General features: G+C 39.8%; 4 protein-coding genes and 7 non-coding genes across 24 annotated transcripts in view; 1 reads left to right on the plus strand and 10 right to left on the minus strand.

Annotated features, from left to right (window-relative positions):
- cntnap2b (contactin associated protein 2b) lies at nucleotides 1-9,196 on the minus strand. 2 transcript variants are annotated; one of them, XM_049748422.2, is made up of 27 exons: nucleotides 9,069-9,196; nucleotides 8,780-8,978; nucleotides 8,480-8,679; nucleotides 7,429-7,539; nucleotides 6,942-7,135; nucleotides 6,705-6,852; nucleotides 6,233-6,436; nucleotides 5,954-6,138; nucleotides 5,713-5,856; nucleotides 5,236-5,494; nucleotides 4,997-5,146; nucleotides 4,733-4,895; nucleotides 4,540-4,646; nucleotides 4,330-4,449; nucleotides 3,834-3,949; nucleotides 3,623-3,707; nucleotides 3,252-3,408; nucleotides 3,052-3,179; nucleotides 2,791-2,961; nucleotides 2,436-2,654; nucleotides 2,132-2,368; nucleotides 1,813-2,046; nucleotides 1,585-1,718; nucleotides 1,393-1,486; nucleotides 1,071-1,298; nucleotides 921-995; nucleotides 1-749 (listed from the first exon to the last, which is right to left on the minus strand). In XM_049748422.2, exons 3-27 carry the CDS (start codon nucleotides 8,556-8,558, stop codon nucleotides 550-552), a joined length of 3,942 nt encoding a protein of 1,313 aa, XP_049604379.1. In that variant the 5' UTR covers nucleotides 8,559-8,679; nucleotides 8,780-8,978; nucleotides 9,069-9,196; the 3' UTR covers nucleotides 1-549. The 2 variants fall into 2 exon arrangements, with proteins under 2 accessions (XP_049604379.1, XP_049604380.1); XM_049748423.2 differs by having other exon boundaries at nucleotides 8,742-8,978.
- On the minus strand, nucleotides 9,015-21,277 carry coa1 (cytochrome C oxidase assembly factor 1). Of its 9 annotated transcripts, none has more exons than XM_049748439.2 (6): nucleotides 18,469-19,240; nucleotides 18,118-18,214; nucleotides 17,666-17,817; nucleotides 17,206-17,282; nucleotides 16,673-16,804; nucleotides 11,022-11,156 (listed from the first exon to the last, which is right to left on the minus strand). In XM_049748439.2, the coding sequence occupies exons 1-5, from the start codon at nucleotides 18,478-18,480 to the stop codon at nucleotides 16,699-16,701; spliced, it is 444 nt and encodes a 147-aa protein (XP_049604396.1). In that variant the 5' UTR covers nucleotides 18,481-19,240; the 3' UTR covers nucleotides 11,022-11,156; nucleotides 16,673-16,698. The 9 variants fall into 9 exon arrangements, with proteins under 9 accessions (XP_049604392.1, XP_049604393.1, XP_049604396.1 ...); XM_049748442.2 differs by lacking the exons at nucleotides 11,022-11,156; nucleotides 18,469-19,240 and adding exons at nucleotides 14,352-14,496; nucleotides 21,144-21,277; XM_049748440.2 differs by lacking the exon at nucleotides 11,022-11,156 and adding an exon at nucleotides 14,352-14,496 and having other exon boundaries at nucleotides 18,420-19,234.
- On the minus strand, nucleotides 18,910-18,993 carry trnay-gua (transfer RNA tyrosine (anticodon GUA)). The gene is given in 2 exon segments: nucleotides 18,910-18,945; nucleotides 18,957-18,993. It is a non-coding gene; the product is annotated as a tRNA-Tyr (tRNA).
- Nucleotides 19,092-19,175, minus strand: trnay-gua (transfer RNA tyrosine (anticodon GUA)). The gene is given in 2 exon segments: nucleotides 19,092-19,127; nucleotides 19,139-19,175. It is a non-coding gene; the product is annotated as a tRNA-Tyr (tRNA).
- Nucleotides 19,274-19,357, minus strand: trnay-gua (transfer RNA tyrosine (anticodon GUA)). The gene is given in 2 exon segments: nucleotides 19,274-19,309; nucleotides 19,321-19,357. It is a non-coding gene; the product is annotated as a tRNA-Tyr (tRNA).
- On the minus strand, nucleotides 19,457-19,540 carry trnay-gua (transfer RNA tyrosine (anticodon GUA)). Its single transcript is given in 2 exon segments — nucleotides 19,457-19,492; nucleotides 19,504-19,540. It is a non-coding gene; the product is annotated as a tRNA-Tyr (tRNA).
- Nucleotides 19,641-19,724, minus strand: trnay-gua (transfer RNA tyrosine (anticodon GUA)). Its single transcript is given in 2 exon segments — nucleotides 19,641-19,676; nucleotides 19,688-19,724. It is a non-coding gene; the product is annotated as a tRNA-Tyr (tRNA).
- Nucleotides 19,825-19,908, minus strand: trnay-gua (transfer RNA tyrosine (anticodon GUA)). Its single transcript is given in 2 exon segments — nucleotides 19,825-19,860; nucleotides 19,872-19,908. It is a non-coding gene; the product is annotated as a tRNA-Tyr (tRNA).
- trnay-gua (transfer RNA tyrosine (anticodon GUA)) lies at nucleotides 20,002-20,085 on the minus strand. The gene is given in 2 exon segments: nucleotides 20,002-20,037; nucleotides 20,049-20,085. It is a non-coding gene; the product is annotated as a tRNA-Tyr (tRNA).
- On the plus strand, nucleotides 20,437-23,601 carry blvra (biliverdin reductase A). The gene is made up of 7 exons (XM_049748444.2): nucleotides 20,437-20,595; nucleotides 20,908-21,031; nucleotides 21,164-21,283; nucleotides 21,396-21,493; nucleotides 21,642-21,749; nucleotides 22,113-22,281; nucleotides 22,724-23,601. The coding sequence occupies exons 2-7, from the start codon at nucleotides 20,910-20,912 to the stop codon at nucleotides 22,977-22,979; spliced, it is 873 nt and encodes a 290-aa protein (XP_049604401.1). The 5' UTR covers nucleotides 20,437-20,595; nucleotides 20,908-20,909; the 3' UTR covers nucleotides 22,980-23,601.
- tgs1 (trimethylguanosine synthase 1) overlaps nucleotides 23,091-24,484 on the minus strand; it is an 8,533-nt gene continuing 7,139 nt past the window's right edge. For all 5 annotated transcript variants that reach the window (XM_049748427.2, XM_068653515.1, XM_049748429.2 and 2 more), the window contains one exon: nucleotides 23,091-24,122. In XM_049748427.2, coding sequence (XP_049604384.1) covers nucleotides 24,009-24,122 — 114 coding nt within the window. In that variant the 3' untranslated portion in view covers nucleotides 23,091-24,008. The remainder of the gene's footprint in view (nucleotides 24,123-24,484) is intronic.

A 24,484-nucleotide genomic window follows, 5' to 3' on the forward strand; every position in this document is an offset into this window, starting at 1 on the left:
AAAAATCAGTGCAGTTTATTCATTTAAGAGACACTTGAAGTTGTGCAGGCACAAAGTAAATAAAAAGCATCACTTTTCTTTTATACATGCGTGCTGAGATTTCATTCTTACATATAAAATAAAACAGGATTATGACAAATCATCATAGCTAGTGATGTGCAGTAATATTAGTTGGCACAAAGCAGCAGCTTTCTGTACATGATTTCTGTCTCCGCTGCCATCTTTCCGTAATTGTTATTGCAAGAAGGCAAATAAATAAAATAGAACTTAAATATGAATAAATTAAGCTACACTTCTCATCATTCACACGTCCGTTTATGCCATTCTGTGTCCCACAGTTGTCTTTTGATCATTAAAATAAACTGCCCACCATTCTCACACATGCTCTACCATCTGAATGTGCTGATGTCCCTTTGTCCATAAAGTGTTCATACAAACACCTTCAAACAAGCCGTCCGAGTTCCACTATTTCTCGCTATGCTTAAAACTACCATACAGTACATCCTACGGTCTTGAGTGTATTTTCTTGTGGTTGCTGAGTTGGAGGGCTCAGATGAACCATTCCTTCTTGCTCTCGTCGATAGTTTCGGTGAAGGCGGGGTCGTTGACGATGATAGCCGCGTCGGCACAGTCCGCTGACTCGGCACCCTTAGCCTCGTTGGTATGGTAGGAGCCTTTGTGTTGGAACATGTGGCGGATGACAACCACCATGATGCACAAAACTGCAAAGATGACCATGGCGATGATGCCTGGGAGCACAACAAATGGGAGAGAAAAGGTCATAACCCCCATGATGCAACTTGCCAAAATACACAGCTCTTCATAGTTTTGCTGTTCAGTGCGTCTATCTGCGACACAATGCAAATTTTGTGTTGCAAACTGCATTGTGAACCTTTTTTTTTTAGCCTTTTAATATTTACCTCCAATGACTGCAGAGTTGCGATTGACACCATTACTGCTTGACGATTCCTCACTGAAAGGGAAAACTGCTCCGCCTGCGAGCAAAGTCAACACAGAAATGTTGAACCTGGCATTCTCCTCGTGTTTCATGCACAGGTATTTTACCCTACCGGTTTCGACGTGCCAGGGGTCATTTGCCGCCAAGGGGGAGATGGTCAGCGGGGAGGCTCCACAATTGGACGGAACCAGAATCCCGTGGGTACTGACGGGTGCCGCCTGGCCAGAGCGCAGGGCGGCTTTGAGTGGCGCCACACTGTTCAGTTGAACCCTTGACAGGCAGCCCACAAAGCCTGGCGTGTTGTAGCGCTCAATCAAGATGGGGTCAATTTGTCCTGTTTCTGCAAGCACAACACAAATGAGCCCCGTCAAAAAAAAATAAATAAAAAAATAAAAATCGTAAGCAAACACCTTAAGATTATCCTAGGCACTTACCAAAAACTTTTCCAAGAAACAAACTTTTGATCAAGTTGAATTCTGTATCCGAGGCCTCGGGTAATATGTGAGTGGACACTGGGTAATGGTCAACCTGGAAAACATGCAAAGTAAACGGAGCAATGACATGCGTGTTTGGCCAACAACCCCCCAAAAAATATGGCAGCTATGTCAGTGTAGCTAAAAGCTCACCTGTAATCGTATCTCCCGAAAGTGTCTGCTTATGTTGACAGTGTGAGGCTGCCCGTTGGCCATGTTACGATGGTCAATATCGATAGTGAAAGGTTCGTTCAGCCCTCCTAATCTGTAGCGGATCTGGAGCGTTCCTGGAAAAACATGGATAAACCACTCATTGGTACAAAAGGATTGCAACAACATTTTAACAACAGCCCATGCAGAGGATGGAACTCAGAAGCTCACCATTAACCCTGAGCACCACAGCCAGGTAGTCCTGTGTCCTGGAACTGATGTAGACCAGGATGCTTGGAGCACTGGAAGTGCTAAAGCTGAAACTAAGCTCCTCCTGAGTCAGGTTGGCCTCAACAGGAACAGCGACGTCCGAAAAGCTTTTTCCCTCCTGGACCACAAAGTAGGCTGCTTCTGGCTGGAAGTCATAGCGCACCAGGGTTCCGGTTTCAAAGTAGGCGCCCACGTCTACCGCAGATCCAGGAAGAAAGAGAAGGGGTTACTTCTTGATGTGATGTCACCTGCAGGACTCCAGTTAGTGTGTGGACCCTACCCTCAGTACAGAAAGGTCCATCAAATGCCGTGAGCGAGCAGTCACAAGAGTATCTGTTGTACTGCTCCACGCACTTCCCTCCATTCTTGCAGTGCATCCCATAGCTGCTGCAGTGACCCTGGCAACCTGGATTTACCCCTGAAGTCACCTTAGCCTTTTCCTCCAGGTCATAGGTCAATCCATTTATCGTCAGAGCTCGCATGCAGCCCAGGAATCCCCTCTGACCTCCTGAGGCACCTGGGAAGAGACCAAAAAAAAAAAAGAGATTTGACATGAACTTTTTCACACCTCAGCTCTTTCTTACCAAGGTAAAGGTCGCTGTAGAACTCCAGTTTTGTGTGCCCCTGCGGAGCTGTGAGTCTGATCTCTCGGTGCTGTCCATCAAGCTGCAGCACCGCCTCCTTGATGTTCTTCTCGGCCTCCACGCGATGCCACTGGCCGTCATTTAAAGGCACCGCAGAGTGCACAAGAATCTCCATTCGCTCACTGCCCACATCGAAGGAGAAAGACACCCAGGAGGCTCCTGAAACACCGGGAGGACATTATTCGTTCATTTCGCTCAGGTTACGCAATCTTCAACTTCAGACATTGGAGAGACAAGAAATTGGTTCTGCTGTTGAGTCTTTTCCAGTTGATCTGAACATATGACGATACTGTACCTCTTAGTTCAATGTGAAGGAAGTCCGATGTTCCAGAGTTGTCAAGGAAGACCCCATGGCTGGAGGAAGTCTTAAAGTAAAAGGAGATGTCAGTGCTGGTTTCTCCTCTGATGGAAGAGAAGTGGAGGAAGGAAGCTGGACTTGTGAAGGACGCGGCATTCCAGTATTTTCCTTTAAAGGCAGTAAGAGCAGACACAATTCTTCTGTTGTGATTCTATTTCAAATAAACACATTTAATTCTCTGCTGAGTATGAAACTCACGGTCCCCCTGACATCTGAGCGGCCCCACTGTCAGCTTAGCCTCAGATCCAGCTCTGCCTGTATCACCAACCACAACCTGCCGGACTGGCAAGTGGTCCTTATACACCAACAGGCCCGCATCTTCTTTCCTGCGGACACACAGATTCCAGATTACAAACGTAACTGGGAGAGAAAGACAAGAAAGATTGCCCACCACTCACCAGGAGCGCTGATCGGCGTCACAGTTGCAAAAGTGTTTGGGGTTGGTGCAGTTGTGCTCAATTCCACATGCACACTTCTGTATCCCTGGACCTGAACCTCCCCAGTAGAAATGTCTCTCGTTGACTCGTCCTAACCACCAGGTAAACGGTTCACTGCCTGGAAGTTAAAATCAATATTTAGTTCCTAATATCAGACCATATTTTCATTTATAAAAGATACTGTACGTGTAGTGTCTTATTGCATTATTATCTATTGAGGATTCTGAAGAAAAGCAACAAAGTATTTAAATTGATAATACATAGTTTGAAGCCCTTTGTATTACGTTCATTATGCAGTATAATAATGTATGTTTGATTTCAAATTGATTTACCTGGAGTGTTGAGTAGACGGGACATTCGGCAGGCATAGGCAAGATATTGTTCGCACTTTTCCGCACTGCTGGTGACTGAAAACAACTAAAAGAAAATGCAAAAAAAAATTGCACCCTCGATTTTATATTCTCTTTAGCAGTTAATTGTAGTTTATTCACAAATTCCAAGAACTCCCCTTTGCCAAGCATAAATACTGTCACTATTGTGTACCTGCTGATCTGTTACATTGTAAGTGATCTGCAGTACTGCCTTCTCCTCTGGATTAGCAGTCATGACTGATGTCTGAGGTGCAAGGTTGTTCTTCACTACGGTCCAAACTTTTTCTTCTGTAAATCAGCAATTCACACATTAGTCAGTGAACAGTAAACAGCAGATAAGGAAAGTTAGAAAGACCCAAAATATCCGAGCAAGTCCACCTCTGAATGCTCAAAAAAAAAAGAAACATAACAAATAAATAAACAATATAAATATAAAAATAATAGTATGATAAAAATATGAAAATGAAAGTTTCGGAGTGGCCAAGTCAAAGTTCAGACTCAAATGCCATTGTGAATTTTTGTATGTATTTTGTCCTGTCAGAATAAATAAAATCCTAAATTAGAAACTGCACTTTGAATTAACATGTCCTGTCTTTTTCTTGATTCGGTATTAAAATTGCTTTTATTACATGAAACGATCAGAAGCGGACAACTAATTTTTTGCTCACCCGTCATGTCACACATAACTCTGAAAGGCTCTATAGCACCACTGCCATCAGGGTCAATCCAGTAACTCCCAGTGCCTCTACCCTGGTGCTTATAGTCTTCACAGGACTGCTGGAACTTGGCTGCACGGGAGACAAACAGCACAAAACTGATCAGCCCCAAAAATATTTTTTTAAATATAATGACGTTATTGTGCTTTTGTGTGCTCGTACAGGTATGGCAAGTAGCCCCAGCGTATCCAGTGCCACTACAGTTGCAGCTGAATGTATCCCATGTTTGAGAACAACGGGATCCGTGCTCACAATGGTTGGGGACGCATCTAAAAGGACACGACAGACACGTGGATGAGCAATGAAATAGATACAGCGGCCTCGAACTAATCCAAACAACGATTCTATTGTGTACCTGTCAATGATGGCGCACATATTCAGGCTGACATTTTCAAAGGTTCCAATGAGACCTTGTTCCACGGCCTTGAGGTCAGCTAGATGGTCATCGATGTGGATCAACTGCATGCAGCCCTGGAAGGGGCGCTGATGTGTGTGAGTGGTTGAATGTGGGAAGTAACCTTGAAAACAATAAATAAGGGGGTCAAAATTCACTACTTTCAATTTGAGTAAAGTAAAGTCAGTTGCAAATTCAACATCCAAAGCCATTTGGTCTCGTCACCTCCAAAGTAGTATGTTCCGCCCGTCATGATCTGTACTGGAATGGCGGTTCTGACTGTGGATGCCTCGTCTCCATCTACTGTTAGCATTGCATAGTTCTCCAAAGCATTCAGATGGACACTGTGCCACTGGCCATCATTCAGACCGGAGCCTGAAAACGACAAACATGCCTCATGTTTATAAAATCATTCGTAGAGGATTCCAACATGAACCTCCAATGACAAACGAGTAAAAGCTCACCTGATGAAATGTCAATATGCGTGTTCTTTTTTTGTGTCACGTTCATATATACGACAATCTTGCCCTCGGTCAGTCCCACCTCCACCCAGCCATCAGCTAGTGCGGTGAACATCAGCAATCCATTTGGATTCCATGTCCTGAAAGACAGACTGACAGACAGTGTGTCACTGTCAGTCTGTCCAGGCAGGAGCAGGAACGATGTGGAGTTGAAGAAGACAGGGAAGGTGTTGGACTCAGCACAGGAAAACGTTAAGTTGCGCTATGGTGGGGGAGAAGGGGAAGGTAGAAAAGAGAGACAAGAAAAGTAGTAAGAATGCAGTCACATAAAATCATTGTTACAAAACTATCTTGGGCAACACTGCTGAGTCTATGTATGGAGTTTAGTTTTATTTTTGTTGCACACTAAATATACAGACTACACACATGCAGCTTTCCAAAACCCGAATGAGCACAGCTAAGAAGGGAGAATCGTCTTACAAAGCTGGATGTGTCCACTTTCCCCCTGCGGACCAAGTGCGTAATGTTGTCGCCATTGTAGGTAATCCCCTCCATGCAGCCCACAAAATTGTCTCGACCTCCCGAGCTTGACTTTGCTGATAGAGGTAGACCCCCGAAGCTAATCTGGAAGGAAAACAAATGCTATCATTTCAATTCATAATGTGTCTGCTGCTACTTTGGGGGGGAAATTGAGGGTGGACACAGCACAGTGGTGCTTTACCTCATAGTCAAGATCGAGATGAGCAAACTCTCCATTGGTCCTGAAGTGATGAACATGGTGATCCAAAGTAAAGTTGACATTCCTTCTGTATCGCTCTATGACAACTGAGTGCCAGTGGTCGTCGTCAAGTAAGCTCCCACTGGTCACCGATGTGTGGCCTTGGATAGAGCCGTACTGGTTACTGCCTGAGAGCAGAAGAATGTTGACGGTTGGCAGCTGGAAAGGAAAAGCTTAACAGGGGCAGCGCTGTTACGGTCCGCTTAATGTTAGGAAACCTACCAAGATTCATACTGAGCTGAAGTCTCGCCCTTCGAAGCTCCAGAGAAACATAGTCTCCTTGTTGTCCCTCCCCGTGGAGCAACACTCCATCTCGAGCTGTGGTTCTAAACTTCAGAGCGATGACATCCTTTAAAATCTTCATCTTTCTACTCCTAAAGCGGTAGGACAGGATTCCATGGCCATCAAAACCGATCACATCAGCCCCTAGAAGACATTATTGGGTTCATTATTGGGCCAACGGTAGGCAGTTGACTTTGGCTATCATAGTAAAAAAAATATCGTATAAAGGAATGAGTCCCAAAGTCAGTACTTTTTTGGCATGAACTGATTTGGGTCGTCCTACTAGGCACATATAATTTCATCCCAAATCTTTCCAAGTTGGGACCGCAAGTGAGTAGAAGAGTTGGCAACCCTAAACTAACCCTAACCCTATATCCCAATGAAAGGTGAACAATACTCGAATATTACTCACAGTATGAGCAGCCATAGAGTTCCAGACGGAGTCCCACGCGACCCTCCTTGCTCTTGTCCAATGGGACAAAGCGGACGTAACGGGCCAGAATGACGTGCTGCAGCTGATAACGAATCACTCCATCGCTGTTCACGTTGCCGTCAAAGTTCTGGACGTAGACAGAAACGGAACAACCTTTGGATTTGGTGGTCAAATTCAAAAGTACAGATGGAACAAAAGTCTAAGAATCTTCCTTACCCAGATGTTTCCATCCTGTAAATAAGGCCTCCAGTTTGTCTGCGTATCGCTATAAAGTAGCTGATATTTGCTGGTCCAGTCAGAGCTACTGTAGCGACCCTGAGTTGCTATGGCAACAAGCTGTTTTCTGGCACCCAAATCGACCTGTAACCATTGGTAACGGTCTGAGTCCGAAGGCGACCAGCCTCCAGCCCCTGGTTTTGTAAGTATCACACAGATGGGCAAGTTAAGAAATGGCACAGAAGAAATGGAAAAATGTAAACTGTTCAATGGCCATAATTTCCAAGAATAACACACACTTGAAAAATGATCTTTGTAGCATTTAGCTAAGTATGTCATTTTTGCTCCACATTGGCAACTCTAAAGGGATTTTATCAAATAAACATAAGCCAAGTAAAACAATATTCAGAGTGATGCAATTAAGTTATCTTGAACTACACAAGTTTAAATTCTAATGGATATGGTCACAAAATTTCAATCTGCATACCTTGTTTCCGATTAAGCTTGGCATAACCAGCCCCATAATCTCGAGCATAAACTGATGAGCTGGTGAAGGAGCTATACGGAAGAGGTGTGGCCAAACTGTCCTCACACCTTCCTAAAAGGACACAAAAAAATGTCAATACCAGTTTTTACAAATTGAGTGTTCAACCAATACAGTATTCTAAAACTTTAAAGACATTAAAATCCTTGCTTGGAATCAGAATCCAAGGACTGTTGTCTGACACATGAATTATGATGCAGCAATTATGCCTGCAAATTGGGAGATAACGCTACCTTGCTATGAGCTAATGATAAGGTTAACACTTCAAACACTAACAAACGTGAGTTATTTTGAGATATGACTTTGCTCTCGTTCAGTTCTGTTCTGTTTGTGCAAAAGAAGTTTTAGTTTTGATGATCATGATGTTAAAGGATTTGTGTTTGCGAACTGAATTAAATCATTTTATTTTAAAATTGTTTCATCCTCATGTATTTTAATACATATGAAATAGACTTTCATGAGAAATATACACCACACGGTTTGAGGTTGCTCATGATTTGTTGTTCCTTTCAATTTCAACACACACACACACACACACGCACGCACACACACACACCCTATGACAAACCCTACTCTCACGATCAGCACAATACAAGAATCGCCCATTTATGTGTGGGACAAAGCAAAAAAGCACATATGGCAAAACAATAATTAGAATAATGATAATAATAATAATAACAGATCTATATTTATGTCATCTCTGATCTCTATTTACGTCATCTCTATTGTGATGTTCGGGGTGAAGAACTGCACAGATGGTGATTACCTGATTTACTGTAGCTTTATCTTCGTCAATTCAGCAAATAGACGCAGAATTTGATCTTATAACGTTATGGAAGTGCACATATACGTTTAATGTTTGCCTGGTGAGTGCATGACGGAAAATTAGGTAGATGATCGTTTTGAGGCAGTTTAGCCACAAATTCTTATCGTCACTTCATCGACTCCAAATTAGCTAGCTTAGCTACCAGTGTGTCTGTTTGCACCCACTTACGGTTAACTGAGGACGCAGCTCTGCAGGTGATGGTGATGCTACACAGGACTGGTAACAACAACTTGGTCACATGAGACATTTTTACAGGGAGACCCAAAAATCCAAACCCAACCGAGAGACAATGGAGCGAATCCCTGCGGGATGCTGCTGATTTCCAGCTCCTGCGGGGTCTTCCTTACAGCCGAATACGTTGCTGTTATCTATCGATTGAAAAATAAAAGTCAAGTCACCTTGCTATGCGGCTTAGAACGCGTTCTTTTACCTCCTTTCTGAATAATTAAGGCGGGTGTGAGTGAGCACCTAGAAAAAGATGGTGTTTGGGAGCCTCGAACCCCAGGTGCATGATCACACAGCCAGGAGCTGTCCAACTGCTGGATAAAGCAGCGGACCCCCCCGTTTCATCGATACACTTGGTACGGTCCAGACGCTGTGCAATTCAAAGGGCCCCAAAATATCAAAAGGAGGAGGTGAGGGGGAACAGAAGGGTCCTCTGTTTGCCCTGAGGGAATAACAAGCACGCATCATTAGCTTGATATAGAGTATTGGATTTGTTTATTTAACCAGATTCAGAATCAGACTTCAAATTTACCTAAGGACAGTTAGATGGCCCACAATAACATCAGATTTTTTTTTTCTGTTCTCTGATTGGCTGGTCAGAAATAGCCAAACCTGACAAAACATGTCAGAATAATCTTCAAGCATTAATAAATTCATTAATCAGTATCACTAGTGAGCATAATGTATTCATGTTATTTGATAAAGATTCATTCTGAAGTGCTCCAGTTGATAAACAGTACATGGTACAGTTGTGTCATGTTATTAATTGCAACATGGCGTGGTGATATTAAGGAGAGGAATTTATTTATTCCCTGGTTTTTCATCCTTTTCAAGACTATATTTGGCAATTCAGTAAACCTTTTGTGTTTTGTGAGTTTTAACAAGGATATCCCATGAGATGAAAAAAACAAAAACAACAGGCCCCTTTGCTTGCTTGTGTGTGAGCTGTTGTGACATTGACAGTGGCACAGTAATACAGATTTGTAAAATAGTATATTTTCCAACTAAATAAAAACACAACATAAAGCCTCAGCCCTTTTTAATTTAATGCCTAATAGTTTACACATTATTCAAAAATGTTTTACAGTAACTTTTATTGGTGCGTTTGTTTTTTTTGACGCACAGATTCCTTCAGTATTATCCTTAAATTAATTTTAAGTACAATATCTACGAGTCACTTTTTTAAACTTACATCAAAACATTTTTGGGAATAAGAATGACTCCCGTCATTTCAACATATGACCATGACGAGTTCAAACTAATCTCCATGTAAGTCCATGATTCACCAAATGATTGTGTTAGCTAACGAGAAACTGCCCCAAAGGTTTTAGTTATGAAGGTAAAAAAAAAAGGCAACAAAAGTTGTACTTTATCCAGAAAGTGCAGCATAACAAAGACTTCATCATCAACAACATACTAATTCAACATCATCAATAAAATATACTTTTTCATGGTAACAGTTTCATTATTTTGTTTTAACATTAACTTTAAATTTATTATTTCCCTCAAATTTCTAGTTACAGCATGTAGTTCCTCTAGTACTCATAATCAGAATGCGGTGTCTTCTGTGATGTGCTTCGTGTACTCTGGCTGCTGAGACTTAGGTGTCTCCTGAGACACGGGATTTTCTTCGCAAGCAGCCTTTTAAAGTGGCTCTGAAATTTTTTACCCACAAATGTGTAAAAGACTGGACTGATACAACAATAAAGGTAGGCTACATTGCGGGTCACAAACAACGCATAGTCCAGCTTGTCCGAGTAAGTGCAATCGACATCCGGACTGGAGCTTTGTATGGCTCGAAGCAGGATGACGACATTGTAGGGGGTCCAGCAGAGGAAGAAGGTAAAGATGATGATGAATATAAGCTTGATGGCACGACATTTGTCCCTCATTCGAGTGGACATGATGCGGACAGTGATGCTGATGTAGCAGTAGCTTACCATGAACAAAGGGAGGAGGAAGAACACCAGAAATTGTTGATAATAAGTGACCAGACGCCACAATGCCATGGTGCTTTCAGAGTATCCTGACTCCTCACACACTAGCCCATTGGAATTACTCTTCCACACCTTTTGGAAAACCAGTTCTTTCACACTGGCTATAATACTGATGCACCAAACCACAACAGAGGAAATGAAAGCATAGCTCCTCTTTCTGCTCTTAGCAGCTGCTACTGCATGCACCACTGCAAGGTATCGGTCGAACGTCATGAGCGTGAGGAACAGGATGGAGCTGTAGAAACCGATGAAGTAGGCGCTGCTGACCAACTTGCATAAAATATCTCCAAAAATCCACTCAGACAGATGATAAGTTGCCCAAAATGGGAGACTGGTGGCAAACAGGATGTTGGAAAGGACCAGATTGAGCAAGAAAATGTTTGTCACTGAGTTGAGCTTCTCATACTTGTAAATGATGTAGAGGACGAGGCCATTACCAAGGTAACTCAGGAAGAAATTGACATAGCAGAAAGCCGGGTTGAATTTGGAGCCAAAATCATTGACGTTTGACTTCCTGCAGAGTTTGACACTATCACTGACAACATCGTCTGGGTTGTAGGTCACATTCTCGAGAAGGTCCAAGATGCCCAAGTCGTCAAACATGTCCATAGTTAGCGATTGTCCTGAGGCACAGAAATATTTTCAAAGTATATTAGTTTTTGTCCGCTTTTTGACTTTTGTGTGTGAAAATTACAAAGCCATTTAAACGATTAGACCACATCTGAGGCAAACTGAAGCAAATTTGTAACTGAAACAAACCATAAACCATTTTCGACATCAACAATCATTCTGAATATTTCAGTATTGATGCGTATTTCAAAATAACCCAGCATGTTATGAGAAGAGTGTCTTGCGTGTATATTTCCGTTACTCACTCAAAAGAGAGAACAGAAACTGCTGACTGTTACAATAACAGTCTGGTGTGCAATACTACTCTTGACTTGTTCAGTAGTTTTTATTTTCTATTTTTTTACAATAACAGTGAAAAGCCATGTTAATGATCACCTTTGCATTTACAAACTACAAATTACAAACTAGCTATATGTGCATGTATGTGTATATATATATATATATATATATATATATATATATATATATATATATATATATATATATATATATATATATATATATATATATATATATATATATAAACACATATATACAGATAGATTGAATCAATCAAAAAGTTATTTTCTTAATCATCTTTTTTTTTAGTTAGGTTTAATTAAATATTTAGTAGTCACACGTACAGTATTGACTGTTAAGTTGCCCTTACGTTCGAGAAATAGAAAATATTTAAGTGTAATCTATTATGAGGAAATATCATAGAGTCAATGTTTTTTCTCAATATCAATATTGATTCTTAGTGTATCCTCTAAGGAGAAATGGGCACAGAAGCATCAAGGAATATATCCTAAAATTTCAACAGACAAACATAAAATATTTGCTATCATTAAAAACAGTATTATGTGCTGTTAATTACAGAGTACACCCTAAACTTTAGTTCCATAAAAAACAAAAGCAATAAAACAGTGACTATAAAAATAAGAACATTGATAAATGAACTAGAAAAGTCATTCTCATTTACTCACCACTTCTGTTTTCTTTATAAGGCGTTTTGGAGAGAGACCACAAAGAAGCTCTAAAGTCTACAAGTGCGGAAGAAGACTTTGAAAGTGGGAAGGCCCGGAACTCACAGAGGACGTGCACGCTGACGTACTGAGTACACAGGTACTCAGTGTGTGCAAGTGGAAAGTCACATTATACTACTGATCAGTTGAAATGTATTTTAACTACCGTAATTTCTGGACTATAAGCCGCACCAGACTATAAGCCGCACCAGCTAAAATTCAGGGATATTTTAGTTTTTTTCTTACATAAGCCGCACCGGACTATAAGCCGCACGTGCACATGAGTTTTTTACAAAGCAAGACAGTACACAGAAAGCCGTAAAAATCCATAAATACGCCTCGCCGCCATTGAAGCACCTGACTATAAGCCGCAGGGTTCAAAATTTTGGAAAAAAGTCGTGGCTTATAGTCCGGAAATTATGGTATATTCCAACAATGCAAACTTTCTTGAATTTGAATTGAACCCAAACACATCACATGGCAGATTTTTTTTAGGGGAAGGTGGAGGTATACATACCTACATGAAGTACATAATGTCAAGAATCATCTGGAAAAAAAGGAATCATGTGAAACATTTTATTTTCCATTGAGAACTTGTGTTTTTTTTTATTAAAGAGCAAATGATAAACAACCATTTAAAACAAACAATAGGGAAAGAAATAGAAAACTCCATGTGCTGGCTGTGTTACTGATACTGGCACCCTTTCCTGGAAGTAGCCGAAATTTGCAAACCGCAATTTCCTTTGAATCTCTGGTTCCGCTCAATATATACGACAAGGAGATAGCTCTGAGGGAAAGCAATACAATAGTGACATTTATAACCGGGAAACTGAATGTTCTGTTGACACACAATGTACTCAAAAATCGCCGAATTAGTGAAAAAAAGTAAAATATATGCACAACAAATTTTTATCAGAAACCAAGACAGTGAGTATTCCAAACTTTATATCGGAAACACACACATGCACGCCCGCACATACACACACAAAACCAAAACCAGTGTTTAATTTTGCTTCATTAATGCCGTGTATACATGAGATTGTCCAGCTAAGGACAATCGAAATGAAAGCACTAAAATACAATAAAATGATTAACATGGTATAAAAGTCATACAGAAATCATTTAGAAAAAAAAAGAAATTCTATGAGAAACTACAACAGCAATTCTCCATTTTTTTCTGAAACGTTCATTGCTTATTGTTTCCATCAAATTTCTATTTACAGCATGTAGTTCCTCTAGTACTCATACTCAGAATGCGGTGTCTTCTGTGATGTGCTTCGTGTACTCTGGCTGCTGAGACTTATGTGTCTCCTGAGACACGGGATTTTCTTCGCAAGCAGCCTTTTAAAGTGGCTCTGAAACTTTTTACCCACAAATGTGTAAAAGACTGGACTGATACAACAATAAAGGTAGGCTACATTGCGGGTCACAAACAACGCATAATCCAGTTTGTCCGAGTCAGCGCAATCGACATCGGGATTGGAGCTCTGTATGGCTCGAAGCAGGATGACGACATTGTAGGGGGTCCAGCAAAGGAAGAAAGTAAAGATGATGATGAATATAAGCTTGATGGCACGACATTTCTCCTTCATTCGAGTGGACAGGATACGGACAGTGATGCTGATGTAGCAGTAGATGACCATCAACAAAGGGAGGAGGAAGAACACCAGAAATTGTTGATAATAAGAGACCAGACGCCACAATGCCATGGTTCTTTCAGAGTATCCTGACTCCTCACACACCAGCCCGTTGAAAGGACTCTTCCACACGTTCTGAAAAATCAGTTCTTTCACACTGGCCATAACACTGATACACCAAACAACTGCAGAGGATATAAAAGCATAGCTTCTCTTTCTGCTTCTAGCAGCTGCTACTGCATGCACCACTGCAAGGTATCGGTCGAAGGTCATAAGTGTGAGGAACAGGATGGAGCTGTAGAAACCGATGAAGTAGGCGCTACTGACTAATTTACATAAAATATTCCCAAAAATCCATTCAGACAGATGATAAGTTGCCCAAAATGGGAGACTGGTGGCAAACAGGATGTTGGAGAGAACCAGATTGAGCAGGAAAATGTTTGTCACCGTGTTGAGCTTCTCATACTTGTAAATGATGAAGAGGACGAGGCCATTACCAAGGTAACTCAGCAAGAAATTGACATAGCAGAAAGCCGGGTTAAATTTGGAGCCAAAATCATTGACGTTTGACTTCCTACAGAGTTTGACACTTTCGCTGACAACATAGCTTGGGTCATATGTCTCATTCATATTGAGGAGATCCATGAGGAGGGAATATTGGTCTTCAACCGTGTCCATGGTTGGAGATTGTCCTAAGGCGCAGAGATATTTGCAAAGTATATTAGACTGATAAATGTCACAACATTACTTGTTGAGCCACACAAAGTGGTTAGACCACTGTTAAGCCTAATTTAAAATCATTGATGCAAACTTGAAACTGAAAGCAAGAATTAAAAAAAATTCTAAATACTATGTATATATACTTCTTCGATGACCAATCAGTCTTAATATTTCAGTTTTGGTCTTGATATGGGAACAATACAGAATGTGTGTATTACATTTAGTCTATTACTACTCACCCCAAAAGGGAGAACAGAAACTGCTGAGTGGTGCAGTAAAATGTCCTGACTTTCACAGATGCAGTGTGCAATACTATTATTCTCAAAAATGACTCATTCTCAGAGGTTTAAAAAAAAAAAGGAAAAAGCCATGTTCGTGATCAATTGCAGAGAGGTGTTATTTTATTCCATTTATTTACAGCAAACCTTGGCCAATGTCGTTCCCAGTAGTGCAAGAAATCTTAAATATACACAAAGTCACAAAACTATAATTATTTGTTTTAAATAAATGTCCCTAAGTCTAAGTCTAAGTTATTTTATTATAAGTGTAGCAATCAAAATGTCATATTTAAAAAGGAATACACATTGCCATGTTATTTTGCTACCAAACTGTGATATTTTATTTTATGCATTTACTGTATTGGAACACAATTAAGTTAGGTTGCTTTGTGATTTCAGTAAGGTTAGCGGATGCAGTTTTGATAAATTATACCACATGCATTTATCATATTTGTATAAATTATCAAGGCCTTGGCTACACAAATGAATTGCAAACTGAACGAAGATTCAGACGATCAAGTAAAAAGCCTTTTTCTTACTCTGTTTTTTTATTGCCTTTGAGTTTGTTGTTCCCTAAAAAACTGTTCTAGAAATGAAACAGCTGCAATTTTGATTTCTTACATTTATTATACTCTGAGGAAATATTATGTAGTAAAAAAGAATCATAAATTGTAAAGAGTGCTGATTTGTCTTTTGCCTCAAAGTGTGTTGCTCAATATGATTATTACTCTCCTAAAGAGGTAAACACACAATAACTACTCTACAATAACAACTATGATTTATACAAACACACAACTAAAAAGATTTGATGCAATTTAAAACAGTATCATATGGCCTAAATTTTAATCAGACTAACATTTGATTACAAAATTTCATATGGTATAAAAACAGCAGTTCATTTTATATCCAATTTCTACTTGAATAAAAACCTGGGTTGATTATTTATGTATGAAAATTCACACTTAATTACTTACCAAAGCTGCTTTCCATATAAGGCTTAAAGGTCAGAGATCGCAAAGAAGCACGCAAGTCAATTCTGACTGCAGATCGAGAATCTGAAAGTAGGGGTGCTGGCTTCCTTCCAGGAGATGTGCACACAGATGTTGTGTACGTGTGTGTAAACTGGTGGCTGGTGTGTGTGCGATAATGTTGACCAGTCAGCAAATAATCGAAGTGGGTGTGATGCAGGGTCTTCGATCACTTAGTCACTGTTATTTATTTTGTATTTTAAGTTAGATATCAAACCAACTAAATTATGAATGCAAGGCAAAAGAAACCAGGATGAAGGGTGCAACGATAGCAAAGAAAACTGAAATAAAATTCTATATTCAGTATGGAAAATAAAATATTTAAGTGCAGTTACAGGAAATCCATCTTCTCACTTGATAAAGTATGCATGTGCAATATCTCATACAAACTTTCACACAGGCAGAGCAGTAAGCAAAATTCTTCACACTTTTGCCAAAATTGTCACAGTTTGGTCATGAGCGTGATGAAGATATGATTCCCTGAGATTAAAATAATGATATTCTCTTTAACGTAACACATAAATCACTGATTTCTCATATTAATGGTTTAAACCTTCAAGCTGTGGTTTCTATATGTACTGCGCATGATTCAAAAAGTAGGAAGTTGTGGTAAGTGAGTCAGTTGAACATTGTTGGGGGCTTCAAAATCAGTTTCGAAATGATAAATAGAAGAACATTGTCCACTTTGTCTTGGAGACAAAATATTGACTTGAGGAAGTAAAGAGAATTCAAAATATCAAGTAAAACAAAAGAAGCCAGAGCTTGTTGTGAATTACTTACAAATGTGGTCTACCTGAAATCCCTAAATTGCTTTTCTGCAACTAGTGTGGGGTTAATTCTACCTTGAAGTCGTGAAGAGTAGTTGCAATCAGTCGGTATCCTCAAGATGCCATTCTGATGCCACCAACGGAGGATTCATTAGGTCAATGGTCTCACCTTCTTTGAGTCTCAAAACTGCCAGCTTCACACTCCATCTACAGAAACACAGTTTTGAAATATTTGCCAACGTTTAGCCCGTGAAGGGTATTGGGTTTTATAATTTTGACTCTATACGTATACTGCAACAATAGAAATACAACATCATGACATCAAGTCCAAATTGGTATACAGTGATCCCTCGCTACTTCGCGGTTCGTTTATCGCAGCTTCACTACATCGCGGATTTTCTTTCCAAATCAAAAAAACATTTAAAAGTCAAAAAACTGTATTGCTGCTGGTCTAATATTTTTTTTAAAACATTCATTAAAAGTGCCATTAAAGCAGCAGTAAACTTGTCTCCTGCTGCTTTAACGGCAATTTTCCAACTTTCTAATTAATCAGTGGGTCCTTTCTGGAGCATAAATGTATTTTGACTGAGGGAATAGAATGTACATACCTGTTGGTGAGTGGGTCTCTGATGGAAGATGTATATAAATAGCCCCCAGTTTTTGAGCCAGTAACAGGGATCTTTATCTGCAAAACCATAGAAGCTCTAATGAATACATACAGAGCTCAACACAAATTTATAATCCCTCAAATGGACTTTGCTGGGTGACTTCACTGCTCATTTCGGCAATGACAGTGAGACCGAGAAGGGCATGGTTGGGAGGAAATCAGAACCCAAGTAGTAGTAGTATGTGCACTTTGATGATCAACTTTGTTATCGTATCATCAAATTTGCAGCTGTATGTTTTGGACATTGAGGTGAAAAGAGGGGCGGAGGTGTCAACTGATGGTGTGTTGGCACCGATGGTGGCGGAAGATGCCAGTAAAGGCATCAAGGATACACTCACTTATGTTGAGCATGCTATGTAAATAAAAAAAAATATTACCATGTGGCTTTCTAAACACAGTACCTGTGCTGTTTGGTGGTCTATTCGATTGTGCCTGTCAGTCAGATGGATGTTGTGAATTTTTAATGGTGGAGCGCCCAAACTCTCCATGGCGACCGTACATGCTTCCAACTTCTGCAGAGGCAACTTGTGGTAGTCTGACTCAGCAAATTTCTCTAATATGATACAAAAAAAAAATCTGGTTTATCCTTTGAAACAAAATACTGTCACATTTTTACTACTTCCAAAAAACTGAAGTGACACCTTTGATTTTTTTCTTTTTATGTCGAGAGACTCAAAATAAATCAGTGAGCTTTCAATGAAAATTCTGCATCGATAAATTGTGTACCGGAATTTTTTTTTTTTTCATTTTAAAAAAAGAACAACAACAATTTCTTATCTGTATAGTTTAGTACAGTCAGTGTAAAAAAAATAAAAACAATCAAACGTTAATGACCTAACAGTTTTATACTCACTTTGCATCAGGTAGTACATGGTGCCAATGCCTCCTCCTGTCAGTAAAGTGGTGAATATTGTGAGCTGTTGCAGTTTATTGGTGGAAATCCTCATTTTCTGTGTAAATAAAAAAATTAATAAAAGGAAATACTGTTGTGACCAGAAGCAGATACTGCAGATTTGCCCTTCGATACAGTTCGCCAGTCCCTCATTGACACTTTCACTGAGTGAGAAATGACATTAACGACTCGACTGTCAGTGATTAATTGACAAGCATTAAAATTAATCTAAAATCACAATCATTTCTTAGAGATATCCTTACTTTGTCTTACTGATTCACAGCGCAACTAAATTTTATTTAGCATGTTCACCTCTTCATTCATCAGTATCAAGCAGTAAGGACGCCGTGGGACAAGCCTGCGTTCCTAACTTCCGTAAACGTCATTTTTGGTGCGCTCCATTATTGTTCCGCCATGTGCCTGTCGGGTTCTGGAAGGCGGGTACTATGTTAGATTGCAACACTACTGTACTGAGTTCATTTCTGGCCCCACATATAATTCTACTGAGACAAAAACTCTAATAACAACTTATGCACATTTTAGAAACACGTTAACTTTATATGGGAATAAAAGTAAGGTCTAAAAGTGTACAAAGACCATATGAAAGCCCCGTGCACGGGGGCGTGGGGAGGATGGCGTACGGTATATTTCAGTCGGACACTTTGCACTCAATCATCTTGCACTCAATTTCATTTATCTGGCATTGCGAGTATTTTGGGATTTTTGAATTGTTCAGTCTGAGAAAAAAACAACTCCTTCGAGCCGGATTTGAACCAGCGACCTAAGGATGACAACAAGCTCTACAGTCCTCCGCTCTACCAACTGAGCTATCGAAGGATAAATTGGTGCATTGCCACATGTACAAACAAATGCAACAATCTCCCAAACTGGTGGGTATTTGAATTGTTCAGTATGCAGTCTGAGAAAAAGACATCTCCTTCGAGCCGGATTTGAACCAGCGACCTAAGGATATCAACAAGTTCTACAGTCCTCCGCTCTACCAACTGAGCTATCGAAGGATACATTGGTGCCTTGCCACATGTACAAACAAATGCAACAATCTCCCAAACTGGTGGGTATTTGAATTGTTCAGTATGCAGTCTGAGAAAAAGACATCTCCTTCGAGCCGGATTTGAACCAGCAACCTAAGGATATCAACAAGTTCTACAGTCCTCCGCTCTACCAACTGAGCTATCGAAGGATACATTGGTGCCTTGCCACATGTACAAACAAATGCAACAATCTCCCAAACTGGTGGGTATTTGAATTTTTCAGTATGCAGTCTGAGAGAAAAAGCAACTCCTTCGAGCCGGATTTGAACCAGCGACCTAAGGATATCAACAAGTTCTACAGTCCTCCGCTCTACCAACTGAGCTATCGAAGGATACATTAGTGCATTGCCACATGTACAAACAAATGCAACAATCTCCCAAACTGGTGGGTTTTTGAATTTTTCAGTATGCAGTCTGAGAAAAAAAAGGAACTCCTTCGAGCCGGATTTGAACCAGCGACCTAAGGATGTCAACGAGTTCTACAGTCCTCCGCTCTACCAACTGAGCTATCGAAGGATACATTGGTGCATTGCCACATGTACAAACAAATGCAACAATCTCCCAAACTGGTGGGTTTTTGAATTTTTCAGTATGCAGTCTGAGAAAAAAAAGGAACTCCTTCGAGCCGGATTTGAACCAGCGACCTAAGGATGTCAACAAGTTCTACAGTCCTCCGCTCTACCAACTGAGCTATCGAAGGATGCATCTAAGTGAAGTTACATCAACACACAAATCCAATAAACTCCTACACTGGTAGGTCTTGCAAAAGTTTAGTCTGAGAAAAAAAATGAACTCCTTCGAGCCGGATTTGAACCAGCGACCTAAGGATATCAACAACCTCTACAGTCCTCCGCTCTACCAACTGAGCTATCGAAGGATGCGAATTGTCTTAGATAAATGAATAGAAACCTAGCTAACTACCAAACTTTTCATCTGCAAGTGGGTGTGGTTTTTTTTAGATAAGCTTGTAGAACTTGAAAAAAGAAAAAAAAAACACGAGAAACACACTTTCATCATATCGATGATGTAAACCTGGAAACTGAGATAACGTCTGTTCCTAACCAACCCACGATAAACACATTTGAATGAACACTTAATGGTAGATTAACTCGTTTCTCTTTCCGTTAACAATATGATACTTAAAAATGACAATTCACAGGCGACCCTTTTCCTTCTACCATAACCCACAAAAGCGCGAAACAAATAATGTCCAATCGGCTTTCCATAGCACGCTGCTGATAAGGGGCGTGGCTTCCCTGGCACACACACACACGCACGCACTTAGTAGTACACAAAAGCGAACAAGCTAGGACTGTCATCACGCTGCACAACGGGGCGCAGAGCATAAACTACTTCCACGCAAAAATTGTAGTGTGCCGACTATCAAGTAAGTAACCTACTTTGGGAGCATACCAGATTCGAAATGTTAAGGGTGTACTGATTCTCAAATAACAGGTTACGTGAACATTGGATACCGAGGGATGGGTACACCGCCCCCCCCCCCCCAAAATACTTAGATAATACATTAGATAAGACATCATCTTTTACAACAATCCTTCGTCCACATTGTCCATTTTCCTAACCCCCATCAATTAGATCGTAGTCTTATACTATGCAAAGTGAGTACTTGTTTGGCCCAGTATGATTTGGTTCATTTAGCAAGGCATGATCAATGCAACGTTCTCTCCTCCTCTCACAGGCATGACGTTTGGAGCTGTGGTGGTGGGCATCGGGACAGCAGGTTGGGTGAGGATCAGAGACATCTTATCTTCCCTGCCGGGCAGTTCTGCTGAGAAATTCACTGTCCAAGGATTCGTCTCTAGGTCGCAACAAACTCCAGTCTTGCACACATTACGCACAAATACAAACCACTTTAAGAGTGAACTCAATATACTCAATATGGCGTTATTAAGTCATAAGTTGATGACACCTTACGTTAATATTTTTGTCAACAGGAGAACTCTGGACAGTCAGCAAGGAGTGAGTCAGATTCCAATCGAAGAGGCTCTGAGCAGAGAAGACATTGACGTGGCGTTCATCTGCACAGAGAATGCATCACATGAGGATGGTGTCAGGTATGTAAAATAATCATAAGTGTTCAATATTTCTGCCTGAGTGTATTTCTCAAATGTGTCTTTGCTCAAGGTCATCTTAAAAGTTTTGTGCACTGATGTTTTTCTGTACCAGAACTTTTTTGCAGGCAGGGAAACATGTTTGTGTGGAGTATCCCATGACGCTAAACTACAAAGCTGCTGTTGAACTCTGGAATTTGGCGCAGGAGAAAGGTGATAATAATGTGTGACTTAGTGTACAAGTACAAAAATCTTGAAACGCATCTCTCAAATGATTAGTCAATTGAGAGGTATTGATCAAGAGTATAAAAAAACTTCAATATGTCAACATTGTAGATAAAATATTGTGTCTGTGTGATAGGGGTGATTCTTCACGAGGAGCACATAGAACTTTTTTCAGAAGATTTCAAATGGCTGAAGACAGAGGTCAAAGGAAAAACTTTGCAGGAGGGAACGCTTCATTTTACAGGTTATGGTTCTATTGGTGGTACCGTATTTTTCTGACTATAAATCAAAATGTCTTACCTTAATTCTTATCCTGTGTTGTATTCTGAGGTCAGTTAGTGCACTTTTTGGTGCCATAAATCTTTGTTGTGGCATAAGGAAGCTGCATGCTAATCTAGACATACATCACACATTTGTTGCCATGACTACTACTTTTACTACTACTTCATTTTTATCCAGTCTACTCATTTTAATATCCACAAGTCCCACCTTAGTATAACTCGCAGAACCAAGCAAACTACGAAAAAAGTGTAACTTATATTGTGAGACCAGATACATTTATAGTATTACCAGGCTTATTGAATTTTGTGTTTTGTTTTTTTCTTAGGTGGAGTTCTGAAGCCAGGATTTGGTTTTCTTTCATTTAGTGGCATCGCTCGTCTTACCTGGTTGGTTGTGTTGTTTGGGGAGCTCTCTGTAACTGCAGCAACCATGGAACAAGACTTGGGCACTAACTACAGCAAGATGACTGCAAAAATGCTAACTGCTGACAAAAAGTGAGAGAACAATTTTAACCTTGTAAAATTATAAGATGACAGATATCTAAAAGAATGAGTGGGGGCCCTTTGCTGCTTTTTGTTAGCAAAATAATGGTTGTTTTTAGTGTTTTTTTTTTACCCTATTGAGGTTAAGAGAGCTAGGACTGCCCCCATTTAATATTTTTAGAATCGATATTTTCTATCAATTATTCCATCGATTAAATGAATAATCGGATAAAGTTTAAATTGTATTTTATTTGTACATATTTGTTTTATTTAAGCGTATAACAAAATATTTTCCCCAAGTAATGTTTATTCAGTGATTTTTAAAAATAAAAAACAATTAAGCAATATTACGAGAGGGAAATTACTGCTTTCATGCATTTAATTTATTCTTGCTGTGAATGGGTGATTTGAATTGATTGATTTAATTGATGTATTTCACCTTTTGTTTTTTCAGACCTTTGACTTGGATTGAGGAACGAGCACCAGGCCTCCCAAGAGCCAAGAATATCAACTTTCAATTTGAGTCCGGACAACTGATTGAAATCCCTCCAACACCCAGAGGGGCAGTGGGTCTTTTCATGCAAGATCTGATCCACTTCTCCTCCAAGCTAATGGGGCAAATAAGCCCAGATGATCTCCAGAAAGAGAAAACTAGAGTCCTTCACTGCTTAGAATTAGCTGAGAAAATACAGCAACTTAGCCAGAGATAATAAGTCTCTCTACTTAACCATTTGCAATATGACTTGACTTTTTGCAAACTGATTTTTTTTCCTACAAAGTACACCAATATTGCTTATAGAGATTAAAGAAAGGATGCCAGATGAATTGCAATATTTATACAGTATTTCATTTTAGTGTGTCCGTGTATACAAAACCCTATTTAAATGAAGGTGAGATGAAAATGTAAACAAAAAAAACAAATATACTTGTTGAAACTAATACTTTAAAATACGTTTCATAGCAGGTTTGTGAAACAAAGCAAAAAAAATGACAAGCTCCTCCCCAAATTCTTCAGAAAACCCTGAAAAACGTTCTCTGCAGAGAATAGAGGGTGAAACATTAAAAAATGTCCAAAAGATTTTTTAGGGGGAGCCAGTGCCCTCGCAGCACCCCTTCTAGCTCCGTCAGTGAGAAGCATTCCTCAAATCAGAGCGACCTGAGCAGTTGGCGGACCAGTTTTTCCAAAGGGTGTGCTACCAAGTATGAAGTGAAGTTGCAAAAATGTTATCCAGTCTATTTTGGGAGGTCTGTGTGGAATGATCAGATTTGGCTTTTTGTGTTGGCTGTTCCCGTACAAATAAAACAACAACCAAGCATTTGTTTTTGCTCTAATTTCTGTGAGATCTGGTGTTATTTTCTGACAAAAACACATGGGTGCCAATGTTTTGGGCCTTGACTACATGTGTATACTATACATACTGTATAAACATTTTAATAAACACTTCATGGTTTATACAGGTTCCTAAATCCTCTTTACCCTTCCATAAAACAAGTCTTCCAGCCCATATGTGGACATGAACAAGCACTTTTTATAAAAAATGAAAACATTTGTTTCATAACACAAAGTAGAAAAATGATTAAGAGTGCATTGATTATAAACAATCGTTAAAATGTGTTGTACTTTACAGGCACAAGATAGACATCCTGATTAAAAAGTACGAAATAAAGTCCCTGTGGCATTTTTATGTACTTGATGAATCCAGTGCAAATCAAGAACTTGAAAAGATTTGTTACCGAGTTTAGGTGTCATTCCTAATCAAACTGCCAAAGTAAGCAGTTAAGGTCTTTAACTTGTTGTTGAGGATATTCTGCTCTACCTCCACCTTACCTCCAGGACCAGCCAGGGAGACAATCTGTGGACAGATTGAGAGACACACCATTATAAGATTTGTCAAGTGTCGAAAAGTTTTCTATATAAATTGACATCAAATTCATTATGGCATAATGATTATGCAAAAGCTACTGAATGCTCCAAGTAATGAATTTAACATTTGCAAACATTGCCGTGCCCAATGCATTCATTATTTTACTCATTATTTTCTTTGTAAAGAAAACTTTGTTAGATATTCCTGTTAGATATATACTATATTGCAGTACAGAAAATGGACTGATGTGTTTTGACTTTTGAACCCAATAATGCAGGTGTTAAAAACTTGGATTTGATGGACATAGCATCTGCATAACCAGAACCATTTTCAAAAAACACAAAATGTTT

Source organism: Syngnathus scovelli, chromosome 17, assembly GCF_024217435.2.
Source record: "Syngnathus scovelli strain Florida chromosome 17, RoL_Ssco_1.2, whole genome shotgun sequence".
In the NCBI taxonomy this organism is placed as follows: Eukaryota; Metazoa; Chordata; class Actinopteri; order Syngnathiformes; family Syngnathidae; genus Syngnathus; species Syngnathus scovelli.

Coding starts and splice junctions, on each gene's coding strand:
- cntnap2b (XM_049748422.2), bottom strand. CDS start 8,558: ATGTCTCATGTGACCAAGTTGTTGTTACCAGTCCTGTGTAGCATCACC. Junction 4,450..4,539: donor TGGGGCTACTTGCCATACCT/GTACGAGCACAC, acceptor TCTCCCGTGCAG/CCAAGTTCCAGCAGTCCTGT. Junction 1,719..1,812: donor TGTGGTGCTCAGGGTTAATG/GTGAGCTTCTGA, acceptor ATGTTTTTCCAG/GAACGCTCCAGATCCGCTAC.
- blvra (XM_049748444.2), top strand. CDS start 20,910: ATGACGTTTGGAGCTGTGGTGGTGGGCATCGGGACAGCAGGTTGGGTG. Junction 21,284..21,395: donor TCACATGAGGATGGTGTCAG/GTATGTAAAATA, acceptor TTTCTGTACCAG/AACTTTTTTGCAGGCAGGGA. Junction 21,494..21,641: donor GAATTTGGCGCAGGAGAAAG/GTGATAATAATG, acceptor TCTGTGTGATAG/GGGTGATTCTTCACGAGGAG.